General features: G+C 37.4%; 1 protein-coding gene across 2 annotated transcripts in view; it reads left to right on the top strand.

The window, feature by feature from the left end:
• LOC115223463 (tyrosine-protein kinase SRK2) overlaps positions 1–14,623 on the top strand; it is a 130,722-nt gene that overhangs the window by 94,568 nt on the left and 21,531 nt on the right. For both annotated transcript variants that reach the window (XM_036512518.1, XM_029794051.2), the window contains exons 3-5: positions 296–392; positions 8,446–8,550; positions 11,630–11,721. In XM_036512518.1, the coding sequence (XP_036368411.1) occupies positions 296–392; positions 8,446–8,550; positions 11,630–11,721 (294 nt within the window). The remainder of the gene's footprint in view (positions 1–295; positions 393–8,445; positions 8,551–11,629; positions 11,722–14,623) is intronic.

Genomic DNA, 14,623 nt, shown 5'->3' on the forward strand with positions numbered 1-14,623 from the left:
AAGTTCATTTTAAAAATTACAAAAATGGTAAAGAAGGTTGAGAGGATGGCTGTGTAATCAAAAGATTAGGTAATATCTAATCTTTTGATTAGAGTGGCTGTCTGGTAAGTAGCTTGCTTAACAACCACCTTTTTCTTTCCTTTAAAAATCGGTACGAACTTTCCTGACAACCCAATACATTACAATACTAGGTCTGAAGAGAAATCCTAGCCTGATGGCTAAAGGTGATGATGTTCTATCAAACCATGTTCCGATAATACCTGTACTAACTGTGGTGTATGTTTTTCTTTGACAGATATTTTAATTGTTCGAGCATTGTATGACTTTGATGCCATTACCGACGAAGACCTTTCGTTCAAGAAAGGGGATCGCATGAAAGTTGAAGATGATTTGTAAGTCAACCTTTAAACATCCTCTTCATCATCATCATCATCATCATGATTATTAACTAATGTTCTCGCTATTACCACCATCCTCATCTTCCTCATCATCATCATTCCATTGTCTTACTCTCTGTTTTACTCTTTTACTTGTTTCAGTCATTTGACTGCGGCCACGCTGGAGCACCGCCTTTAGTCGAGCAAATCGACCCCGGGACTTATTCTTTGTAAGCCCAGTACTTATTCTATCGGTCTCTTTTGCCGAACCGCTAAGTGACGGGAACGTAAATACACCAGCATCAGTTGTCAAGCAATGCTAGAGGGACAAACACAGACACACAAACATATAGACACACATACATATATATATATATATATATATATATATATATATACATATATACGACAGGCTTCTTTCAGTTTCCGTCTACCAAATCCACTCACAAGGCTTTGGTCGGCCCGAGGCTATAGCAGAAGACACTTGCCCAAGATGCCATGCAGTGGGACTGAACCCAGAACCATGTGGTTGGTTAGCAAGCAACTTACCACACAGCCACTCCTGCGTCTTCTTTATTTTTCTACAACAAGCTACAAAACACAAAACAGATTATTTCCATTTGTTTTTTTCTTTCCGCATAGTCCATAGCAGTCCACGGAAGCCAAAATAATCCAAATTGATAAGCTTCAATCTGGATTATTTTGGTTTTAGGACCTCATTATTGCAAAATAACTTCCCTAACCATTCAGCCATCTGCACCTATGACTAACTCCAAACTCCAAACAAACCACAACATCTAACTGATTCCACATCTCTCACATTATAAACATCCTTCTAGTTAAGGAGAGCTCCTATGTGGTCACTGAGCCTGTTAGAAATTGCTGCCAAATCTTCCTCTGCCTTTAAAATCAAATGATACTATTCTCAAGTCAAATTCTACTTTTCTTAACCCCTTAGCATTCAAACCAGCTATATCTCACCCAAGTGGAGGTGCAATGGCCCAGTGGTTAGGACAGCGGACTCGTGGTCATAGGATCGCGGTTTCGATTCCCAGACCGGGCGTTGTGAGTGTTTATTGAGCGGAAACACCTAAAAGCTCCACGAGGCTCCGGCAGGGGATGGTGGTGATCCCTGCTGTACTCTTTCACCACAACTTTCTCTCACTCTTTCTTCCTGTTTCTGTTGTACCTGTATTTTCAAAGGGCCGGCCTTGTCACTCTCTGTGTCACGCTGAATATCCCCGAGAACTGCGTTAAGGGTACACGTGTCTGTGGAGTGCTCAGCCACTTACACGTTAATTTCACGGATCAACCGGAACCCTCGTCGTCGTAACCGACGGAGTGCTTCCATCCATCCATCTCACCCAAATATTCTACCTGCATTATGTTCAAATTGATCTGATCAGGCCTTTCCCACCTACCCTATGGTTGGTTTTTCCTTCTCGACCCATGCCTGGCTCATAAGGACCGCTTTCCCGGTTTCTTGGAGTATAGGTTCCCCACCTGGACGGGACACCGGTCCGTCGCAGGTGAGCTGCAAGATGCAGGAGGAAAGAGTGAGAGAAAGTTGTGGCGAAAGAGTCAGCAGAAGTTTCGCCATTACCTTCAGCCAGAGCAGCGTGGAGCTTAGGTGCTTCGCTCATAAACACACACATCAGCCGGTCTGAGATTTGAACTCGCGATCCCTCGACCGCGAGTCCGCTGCTCTAACCACTAGGCCATGTGCCTCCACCCACCTACCCTATGATATCATTCTAAAAGTAACCAATCACTTCATTAAAATCTCAAAGCTACAAGATAATGCAAGATTGGTTCAGAGCAATGTTAATTAATAAATAAGGATTACGTTGAGGTTCTGAGAGATAATGGTGTCATTGAGAACCAAAGGTGTCAAGTAATGCTGAATAAGTGCTATAGACAGACCATAGTTAAGTTCCAGATTCAGTAATATTGCAAATAAAGGGCTCAACGTTGGTTCTATGTCAGCGTGTGTATATATGAATTTAAGGATAATAAGGATTACACTTGACAAAATAAGGATAAATAAGGATTACATTTGACAAAATAAGGATAAATAAGGATTACATTTGACAAAATAAGGATAAATAAGGATTACATTTGACGAAATAAGGATAAATAAGGATTACTTTTGACAAAATAAGGATAAATAAGGAATACTTTTGACACAATAAGGATTACATTTGACAAAATAAGGATGACAAATAAGGATAAATAAGGATTACTTTTGACAAAATAAGGATTAGATTTGACAAAATAAGGATGACAAATAAGGATTACTTTTGACAAAATAAGGATTATATTTGACAAAATAAGGATAAATAAAGATTACTTTTGACAAAATAAGGATTATATTTGACAAAATAAGGATAAATAAGGATTACTTTTGACAAAATAAGGATTATATTTGACAAAATAAGGATAAATAAGGATTACTTTTGACAAAATAAGGATTAGATTTGACAAAATAAGGATGATAAATAAGGATTACTTTTGACAAAATAAGGATTAGATTTGACAAAATAAGGATGACAAATAAGGATTACTTTTGACAAAATAAGGATTATATTTGACAAAATAAGGATAAATAAGGATTACTTTTGACAAAATAAGGATTAGATTTGACAAAATAAGGATGACAAATAAGGATAAATAAGGATTACTTTTGACAAAATAAGGATTAGATTTGACAAAATAAGGATGACAAATAAGGATAAATAAGGATTACTTTTGACAAAATAAGGATAATAAGATTACATTTGACAAAATAAGGATGACAAATAAGGATTACTTTTGACAAAATAAGGATAAATAAGGAATACTTTTGACACAATAAGGATTACATTTGACAAAATAAGGATGACAAATAAGGATAAATAAGGATTACTTTTGACAAAATAAGGATTAGATTTGACAAAATAAGGATTACATTTGACAAAATAAGGATAATAAAGATTACATTTGACAAAATAAGGATGACAAAATAAGGATAAATAAGGATTATATTTGACAAAATAAGGATAAATAAGGATTACATTTGACAAAATAAGGATAAATAAGGATTACTTTTGACAAAATAAGGATGACAAATAAGGATTACTTTTGACAAAATAAGGATAAATAAGGAATACTTTTGACACAATAAGGATTACATTTGACAAAATAAGGATGATAAATAAGGATTACTTTTGACAAAATAAGGATTAGATTTGACAAAATAAGGATTACATTTGACAAAATAAGGATAATAAAGATTACATTTGACAAAATAAGGATGACAAAATAAGGATAAATAAGGATTATATTTGACAAAATAAGGATAAATAAGGATTACATTTGACAAAATAAGGATAAATAAGGATTACTTTTGACAAAATAAGGATGACAAATAAGGATTACTTTTGACAAAATAAGGATAAATAAGGAATACTTTTGACACAATAAGGATTACATTTGACAAAATAAGGATGACAAATAAGGATAAATAAGGATTACTTTTGACAAATAAGGATTACATTTGACAAAATAAGGATTACATTTGACAAATAAGGATAATAAAGATTACATTTGACAAAATAAGGATGACAAAATAAGGATAAATAAGGATTATATTTGACAAAATAAGGATAAATAAGGATTACATTTGACAAAATAAGGATAAATAAGGATTACTTTTGACAAAATAAGGATGACAAATAAGGATTACTTTTGACAAAATAAGGATAAATAAGGAATACTTTTGACACAATAAGGATTACATTTGACAAAATAAGGATGACAAATAAGGATAAATAAGGATTACTTTTGACAAAATAAGGATTAGATTTGACAAAATAAGGATTACATTTGACAAAATAAGGATAATAAAGATTACATTTGACAAAATAAGGATGACAAAATAAGGATAAATAAGGATTATATTTGACAAAATAAGGATAAATAAGGATTACATTTGACAAAATAAGGATTAGATTTGACAAAATAAGGATTACATTTGACAAAATAAGGATAAATAAGGATTACTTTTGACAAAATAAGGATTAGATTTGACAAAATAAGGATTACATTTGACAAAATAAGGATAATAAAGATTACATTTGACAAAATAAGGATGACAAAATAAGGATAAATAAGGATTACATTTGACAAAATAAGGATAAATAAGGATTACATTTGACAAAATAAGGATGACAAAATAAGGATAAATAAGGATTACATTTGACAAAATAAGGATTACTTTTGACAAAATAAAGATTACATTTGACAAAATAAGGATAAATAAGGATTACTTTTGACAAAACAAGGATGACAAAATAAGGATAAATAAGGATTATATTTGACAAAATAAGGATAAATAAGGATTACATTTGACAAAATAAGGATGACAAAATAAGGATTATATTTGACAAAATAAGGATAAATAAGGAATACTTTTGACACAATAAGGATTACATTTGACAAAATAAGGATGACAAATAAGGATAAATAAGGATTACTTTTGACAAAATAAGGATAAATAAGGATTACATTTGACAAAATAAGGATTACTTTTGACAAAATAAAGATTACATTTGACAAAATAAGGATAAATAAGGATTACTTTTGACAAAACAAGGATGACAAAATAAGGATAAATAAGGATTATATTTGACAAAATAATCTGAATGCTGAACAGTTAAGATAAGGAATGCAATTGATAGTGTAGTCCTAGATAACCTGTGTCTTGAAAGTGTGTTCATAAGTTCTACTGGGCCTGGAATAAACAAAAACAAAGTGAATGGGGGAATGTTTCTGATGTCAATCAGCCTAGAAGAAATAGCAGTCAAATGTCCTTCAAATCATATTCTGACTTCTTAGAAATGGAGAAACACTTTCGAAAATGTAACGTTTGTACACTGTGTCTGAGAAAAAAAAAAAGAAAAAGACAGGCAGGATGGTTGTTGAGTAAAACAATCAAAAAGAAGGACATTGTTTTTATACCACCATGAAAATGTTCTCGTATGCCTGTAGGACCTTATGAATATGCACACTTACAATTGTGCACACTTACACGCACGCATGCAAATGTAAGGCATACACATATGTTCATGGTCTCAAAAATTTGTCCTACGAAGAAAGGCTGAGGATGCTCGACCTTTATTCTCTAGAAAAACGCCGCCGCCGTGGTGGTCTCATTCTCGCCCACAACATCATAAGCGGAAAGTGTAACCTCTCGAAAGAGCTGTTCTTCACTCCTGCGACAATTTCATCTCAATCGAAGGAGAGGAGCTTTCTCCATCTGGGTTGCGGATCCGTGGAACAAGCTGCCAGACGAGATGGTGAAGATGCCGACAACCGCTTTGTTCAAAGTCTCCCTTGACCTCAAGTGGCCTGAACTCTTTACATGAACACCACTCTGTACTTAACTCCATGTCCTCCTACATGGCCTTGCTATTTGCTTTTGAGCCAAATTAACTAACTAACTAACTATCTAAATAGATATATCAAATAAAATTAAAAACAGAACACAAAGGATATCGCGGTACACGTGTTTCAAGCTTTATAAACAACCTGTTCTTACATCATTGTATTATTGATATAAAAGATGGTTTAAAGCTCTCTTCAGCCGCAAACATTGTTAGTACACAGACACACACACACATGCAAATGTAAGGCATACACATATACGTAGACATACATATATATATATATACACATGCAAATGTAAGGCATACACATAGACACACACACACACATATACAGGCAAATGTAAAGCAAACACATATACTTAGACACACGCACACATACACACGCGCACACATGCAAATGTAAGGCATATACATATGCTTCGAGACACATACACACACATGCAAATGTAAGACATACACATATAGTTAGACACACACACATGCAAATGTAAGGCATGCACATATATTAGATACACACACTGGCCTCCGTGCCGGTGGCACGTAAAAAGCACCAACAGATCGTGGCTGTCGCCTGCTTCCCCTGGCACCTGTGTCGGTGGCACGTAAAAAGCACCCGCTACACTCACGGAGTGGTTGGCGTTAGGAAGGGCATCCAGCTGTAGAAACACTTCCAGATCAGACTGGAGCCTGGTGCAGCCTCCTGGCTTCCCAGACCCCAGTTGAAAAGTCCAACCCATGCTAGCATGGAAAGCGGACGTTAAACGATGATGATGATGATGATGACACACACACATACACTTGTATGCACAAATACATACACACATATATATTCAGACAAATATACCTACACTTGTCCAAATATCCACACACACACACATATAAGCAAATATAACGTATACTTAGACACACACATACAAACACACACATACTCACACACGCAAGTCTAAGGTATACACATATACATAGACACACACATGCACACATACACATAAACATATATATTATGCAGACAAGTATGTCTACACTTGTGTACATGTCCACACACACACAAACACACACATGCATACACATACACAAAAACATACACATACACACATTAAGTGGAAAGTGTAAACTCTCGAAAGTGCTGTTCTTCACTCCTGCTCCAGAGCGTCGGCTGCGGGGTCACTCCAAAAAGCTCTATCTGCGATGATTTCATCTCAATCGAAGGAGAGGGGCTTTCTCCGTCCGGGTTGCAGATCCGTGGAATAAGCTGCCGGATGAGATAGTGAAGATGCCGATGACCGCACTGTTCAAAGTCTCTCTTGACCACAAATGGTCTGAACTCTTTGCATGAACACCCTCCCTGTACATAACTCCATGTCCCCCTACAAGGCCTTGCTTTTTGCTTTTTGAGCCAAAAATTAACTTAACCCTTTTGTTATCAACCCTGGCTCTGTAGTACAAATGTCTTGTTTTCATAAGTTTTGAATTAAAATCTTCCACCAAACCTTAGTAACAATTTATGTTCCTAACACAAGCTTAATGATAACTAAGTTATTTTACTAAATTCTTTGTTATATTCAAAATAATTGAAAGAAATACAGAGCATCTCAACAGAAATACAGTAACGAAAGGGTTAACTTAACTATATCTATTTTGTTCTCTAAAGCGGCAAGCTGGCAGAAACGTTAGCACGCCGGGCGAAATGCGTTGCCGTATTTCGTCTGCCGTTACGTTCCCAGTTCAAATTCCGCCAAGGTCGACTTTGCCTTTCATCCTTTTGGGGTCGATAAATTAAGTACCAGTTACGCACTGGGGTCGATGTAATCGACTTAATCCCTTTGTCTGTCCTTGTTTGTCTCCTCTGTGTTTAGCCCCTTGAGGGTAGTAAAGAAATAGGTATTTCGTCTGTCTTTACGTTCCCAGTTCAAATTCCGCCAAGGTCGACTTTGCCTTTCATCCTTTCGGGGTCGATAAATTAAGTACCAGTTACGCACTGGGGTCGATGTAATCGACTTAATACCTTTTTCTGTCCTTGTTTGTCTCCTCTGTGTTTAGCCCCTTGTGGGTAGTAAAGAAATAGGTATTTCGTCTGCCGTTACGTTCCCAGTTCAAATTCCGCCAAGGTCGACTTTGCCTTTCATCCTTTCGGGGTCGATAAATTAAGTACCAGTTACGCACTGGGGTCGATGTAATCGACTTAATCCCTTTGTCTGTCCTTGTTTGTCTCCTCTGTGTTTAGCCCCTTGTGGGTAGTAAAGAAATAGGTATTTCGTCTGCCGTTACGTTCTGAGTTCAAATTCCGCCGAGGTCAACTTTGCCTTTCGTCCTTTCGGGGTCGATAAATTAAGTACCAGTTACGCACTGGGATCGATGTAATCGACTTAATCCCTTTGTCTGTCCTTGTTTGTCTCCTCTGTGTTTAGCCCCTTGTGGGTAGTAAAGAAATATGTATTTCGTCTGCCGTTACGTTCTGAGTTCAAATTCCGCCGAGGTCAACTTTGCCTTTCGTCCTTTCGGGGTCGATAAATTAAGTACCAGTTACGCACTGGGGTCGATGTAATCGACTTAATCCCTTTGTCTGTCCTTGTTTGTCCCCTCTGTGTTTAGCCCCTTGTGGGTAGTAAAGAAATATGTATCTATTTTGTTCTCAATTCCAGGCAGAGCAATGATTGGTGGGTCGCTTACCATTTAGTGAAGAAAATCAGTGGTTACATTCCCAGTAACTACGTCACTAAAGATGATAATTCCATTCAGGCACAGGAGTAAGTACCCTTTGTTTTTTTCTCTACTCTTTTACTCTTTTACTTGTTTCAGTCGTTTCACTGTGGCCATGCTGGAGCAACACCTTTTACTCAAGCAAATCGACTCCCAGGACTTATTCTTTGTAAAAGCCTAGTACTTATTCTATCAGTCTCTTTTGCCAAACTGCTAAGTTACAGGGGTGTAAACACACCATGCTGGAGCACCACCTTTAGTCGAGCAAATCGACCCCAGGACTTATTCTTTGGAAGCCTAGTACTTATTCTATCAGTCTCTTTTGCCAAACTTCTAAGTTACAGGGATGTAAACACACCATGCTGGAGCACCGCCTTTAGTCGAGCAAATCGACCCCAGGATTTATTCTTTGGAAGCCTAGTACTTATTCTATCGGTTTATTTTGCTGAACCGCTAATTTACGGAGACATAAACACACCAGCATTGGTTGTCAAGTGATGTTGGAGGGACAAACACAGACACACAAACACACACACACACACACACACAAACACACATATATATATATATACATATATACATGACGGGCTTCTTTCAGTTTCCACCTACCAAATCCACTCACAAGGCTTTGGTCGGCTCGAAGCTTTACGAGAAGACACTTTCCCAAGGTGCCACGCAGTGGGACTGAACCCGGAACTATATGGTTGGTAAGCAAGCTACTTACCACACAGCCACTCCTATGTCTTTTAATGATGTTGACATAGGTAGTGGGAAAGTAAGGGTTATGACCACATTTTCAGACCCACCAAAACTACTGACAGGAAGAGAGTAAGTTAACCCTAGACAAGATACAACGTCTACAAGTGTTTTGTAATGAACCAGAGTAGAAGTAAGTGCATATAATGATGCAGTAGTGTAGAAGTGTATATACCAATGAAATAGTGTAGAGGTGTATACATAGACGAAGCACTGCAGAGGTGTGTATAAAATGAAACAGGACAGGAGTAAGTGTGTATAATGATGGAGTACTGAAGAAGTGTTATTTAATGATGAAGCAGTGTAAAGTAAGTGTATGTAATGATGAAGCAGTGTAAAGTAAGTGTATGTAATGATGAAGCAGAGTAAAGTAAGTGTATGTAATGATGAAGCAGTGTAAAGTAAGTGTATGTAATGATGAAGCAGTGTAAAGTAAGTGTATGTAATGATGAAGCAGTGTAAAGTAAGTGTGTGTAATGATGAAGCAGTGTAAAGTAAGTGTGTGTAATGATGAAGCAGTGTAAAGTAAGTGTATGTAATGATGAAGCAGTGTAAAGTAAGTGTATGTAATGATGAAGCAGTGTAAAGTAAGTGTATGTAATGATGAAGCAGTGTAAAGTAAGTGTATGTAATGATGAAGCAGTGTAAAGTAAGTGTATGTAATAATGAAGCAGTGTAAAGTAAGTGTATGTAATAATGAAGCAGTGTAAAGTAAGTGTATGTAATGATGAAGCAGTGTAAAGTAAGTGTATGTAATGATGAAGCAGTGTAAAGTAAGTGTATGTAATAATGAAGCAGTGTAAAGTAAGTGTGTGTAATGATGAAGCAGTGTAAAGTAAGTGTATGTAATGATGAAGCAGTGTAAAGTAAGTGTATGTAATGATGAAGCAGTGTAAAGTAAGTGTATGTAATGATGAAGCAGTGTAAAGTAAGTGTGTGTAATGATGAAGCAGTGTAAAGTAAGTGTGTGTAATGATGAAGCAGTGTAAAGTAAGTGTATGTAATGATGAAGCAGTGTAAAGTAAGTGTGTGTAATGATGAAGCAGTGTAAAGTAAGTGTGTGTAATGATGAAGCAGTGTAAAGTAAGTGTATGTAATGATGAAGCAGTGTAAAGTAAGTGTGTGTAATGATGAAGCAGTGTAAAGTAAGTGTGTGTAATGATGAAGCAGTGTAAGTAAGTGTATGTAATGATGAAGCAGTGTAAAGTAAGTGTGTGTAATGATGAAGCAGTGTAAAGTAAGTGTATGTAATGATGAAGCAGTGTAAAGTAAGTGTATGTAATGATGAAGCAGTGTAAAGTAAGTGTGTGTAATGATGAAGCAGTGTAAAGTAAGTGTGTGTAATGATGAAGCAGTGTAAAGTAAGTGTATGTAATGATGAAGCAGTGTAAAGTAAGTGTATGTAATGATGAAGCAGTGTAAAGTAAGTGTATGTAATGATGAAGCAGTGTAAAGTAAGTGTGTGTAATGATGAAGCAGTGTAAAGTAAGTGTATGTAATGATGAAGCAGTGTAAAGTAAGTGTATGTAATGATGAAGCAGTGTAAAGTAAGTGTGTGTAATGATGAAGCAGTGTAAAGTAAGTGTGTGTAATGATGAAGTAATGTGGAAGAGTATGTCATTAACATCAGTGTTGAATTAACTGTGTGGCTTTTTCAAGCTTTTACTTGGATGGGGTGAGGCAGCTAGTGGTTATTTAGGTACCCTACAAAAGGTATCTAGGTACACGGTAAGGTTCATCTAGGTGTACCTTTAAAGATATCTAAATGTACCTTTAGGGATATCACAGTGCATTGTTAGTTGTACCTATGTACATTGTATATTTTGAGACATCTAACTTAACCTTTAGCACACTGTAAGTGCATTGTATCACTGTATGAGTTCTCTCCCTTGTAGTAACAGAGCAATGGCAAGGGAAATATTTCTAGAAAAATTGCAGTGTGCAAAAGATTATGGTTTTATAAAATCCATACTAATGTTTTTAAGTTTCTTTAAAAAAATCCATGTTGTTCTTGATTTTGTTACATTCCAGTATGATTAATAAATCAAAATAAACAATAATGGCGGTGCCCCAGCATGGCCACGGCTCATAAGCTGAAACTGGAAAAATCAAAAAAAAAAAAAAATCAAAATCAATAGTTTTCTCTAAATTTTAACTTTAAACTACAGTTTTGAGTTCCATTTCGGTGCAAAGTGTGTCAGTAATTCTTGATATTTCTTCAGTGTACCATTAGTCAAACAGATGGAGTACCATCCCACTATCTACTTAGCCATTTTACTTCCGCTATATCCTTCAGAAAAATATGACCAAAATTCGAAAGATTTTTCTTTTTTCTAAAATTTCTTTTTTATTCTTCCATGATGCGTGTAGCTGGTGGCATGATTTGGAACGCAAAGATGCAGAAATACAACTTCTACTTCCTGGTAATATAACCGGTACATACTTGGTACGACTCGCAAGTGGTGAGTTTACTCTTTTACACTTTTACTTGTTTCAGTCATTTGACCGTGACCATGCTGGAGCACTGCCTTTAGTCAAGCAAATTGACCCCAGGACTTATTCTTTGTAAAAGCCTAGTACTTATTCTATCAGTCTCTTTTGCCAAACCACTAAGTTATGGGGATGTAAACACACCAGCATCGGTTGTCAAGCGATGTTGGGGGGACAAACACAGACACACAAACACATATATACATACATATATGACGGGCTTCTTTCAGTTTCCATCTACCAAATCCATTCACAAGGCATTGGTCGGCCCGAGGCTATAGTAGAAGACACATGCCCAAGGTGCCACGCAGTGGGAATGAACCCGGAACCATGTGGTTGGTAAGCAAGCTACTTACCACACAGCCACTCCTGTGCCTATTTATTTATTAATTCTTAATGTTGTTAGCAAAAAGGCAACCTGGAAGAATCATAAGCACATTGTTCAAAATGCTAAGCAGCATTGTGTCCGTTTTTATGTTCTGAGTTCAGATTCCATTGTGGTTGACTTTACCTTTCATCCTCTCGAGATTGATCAAATAAGTACCAGTTGAGCATTGGGATTGACGTAATTGGAATTGGCTCTCCCGAAGTTGCTGGCCTTGTGCCAAAATTTGAAACCAATGTTGTTATTGGAAATGTTTTTGTCTGTTTGCTTATTTGTTTCTTGTTAGCTAACCAGGTAACCACATGAGAATGTTGCAGCTAGGCATGTCATCAAGGTACTAAACTATCAAGCAAAGAGGGTCTGTTTAGGGCCTAATATTCCCCAGATTTACGGAGGAGAGACGGCTGAGATGATAAAGCATCAAAGTACCTTTGATTAATCCAACCCATGCCAGCTTCAAAAACATCTGTTTTCCATGCTGGCATGGGTTGGATGGCTTGACACACCAGGTTCCACAGTCTGCTTTGGTTTGGTTTCTTATTTCTGTATTGCCCACAAGGGGCTAAACATAGAGGGTACAAACAAGGACAGGCATAGGTATTAAGTCGATTACATCGACCGCAGTGCATAACTGGTACTTAAGTTATCGACCCCGAAAGGATGAAAGGCAAAGTCGACCTTAGCAGAATTTGAACTCAGAATGTTACGACAGATAAAATACTGCTAAGCATTTCACCCGGCATGCTAACGTTTCTGCCAGCTTGCCTTGGTTTTGGTTTGGTTTCTACTGCCAGATGCCCTTCCTAATGCCAACCACTTCACATAGTGTACTGGGTGCTTTTTATGTGGTATCAACACCCACATCAACGCTTTTTATGAGGCACCTTGGTTTTAGGATCTCAGCTCTGTTGTGGTGGGTGGCTCCACATATCTTGGTTCTCTGTGAGCTCATTCGTATGGCTCAGTGTTTTACGATCAACCTTCAATACTTCATCCAATTTCCTCCTGGGTTTCCCTCTATTCTTAAAACAGTTTAGCAGACTTGAACGTGAACATGGTTTTCACTAGCAGGCCTTAGCACACATCAGTAAACATTTTATTTGTTGGTTTATATAAACAGGAACAATGTTTCTCATCTAGTTCCATATTTCTTTACTACCCACAAAGGGCTAAACATAGAGGGGACAAACAAGGACATACAAAGGGATTAAGTCGATTACATCGACTCCAGTGCATAACTGGTACTTAATTTTTCGACTCCGAGAGGATGAAAGGCAAAGTTGTCCTCGGCGGAATTTGAACTCAGAACGTAACGGCAGATGAAATACCGCTAAGCATTTCGCCCGGTGTGCTAACATTTATGCCATCTCACCGCCTTTTCTCATCTAGTTCCAACGGACTGGATGGTATCTATTAATGAGTTACAACTATGCTGAAGCACTGGTGTCTGATAGTCTGCTGATGTCACTTAGAGCAGGTGTGTTGTTTACGCACATCACCTGTAGGCAGAATTCATTCTCTTTGGTGCAAAGCTATGATCATACTTGAGTCTGCCAGAATATGTTGAGAATGGCTATACACACAGTTGTTTTCATTTTTATTTACTTCTTTCAGTTAAGGGATGAGAAGCAACTGCCGTGACCTTTACGAGCCTTCCCAGACAGAATTGACATTGATGTAGTTCAAACAATATTGTAAATCAAAGCAAGATTGTCATTTTGTATTCACATGACTCAGTGGTTAAAGTATCCGGATCACAGTCATGAGGTAGTAAGTTCAATTCCCGGACCAGACCGTGTGTTGTGTTCTTGAGCAAGACACTTTATTTCTTGTTGCTCCAGTTCACTCAGCTGTAGAAATGAGTCACTGGTGCCAAGCTGTATCGGCCCCTTTGCCTTTCCTTTGGACAACATTGGTGGCGTGGAGAGGGGAGGCTGGTATGCATGGGCGACTGCTGGTCTTTCATAAACAAACCTTGCTTGAACTTGTGCCTTGGTGCAATCCCATGGTCAGTCATGACTGAAAGGGGTCTTTACCCTTTATAATTTCTTACAGTTTACATAACAATATTCTGGTTTCCTAAGGCAGCGAGCTGGCAGAGGCATTAGCATGCCAGGCGATATGCTTAACGGCATTTCATCTGTCTTTACGTTTAGTACCAGTTGCATACTGGGGTCAATCTAAGCGACTGCACCCCCCCCCCAAAAAAAATTGGGGGCCTTGTGCCTAGAGTAGAAAAGAATATTCTGGTTTCCTGTGTACTTGTTAATCATTTCTTCAGTTTGACTAAATAGATCAGAGCTCCTGTCTTATGCAAAACACTAGTTAATCACTTTCACTTTTTTTGCTAATTCTTTTTTTTTCACTATTGTTATTGCTTCAGTTATAAAAACCACAATATTCTCTACTACATGTTGTTATGCCTCACTACCAAATGTTGCTGTCCCACTACTATATGTTGTTTTCCAATTACTATAAGACGTTATGTC

This window comes from Octopus sinensis, linkage group LG23 (genome assembly GCF_006345805.1).
Source record: "Octopus sinensis linkage group LG23, ASM634580v1, whole genome shotgun sequence".
In the NCBI taxonomy this organism is placed as follows: Eukaryota; Metazoa; Mollusca; class Cephalopoda; order Octopoda; family Octopodidae; genus Octopus; species Octopus sinensis.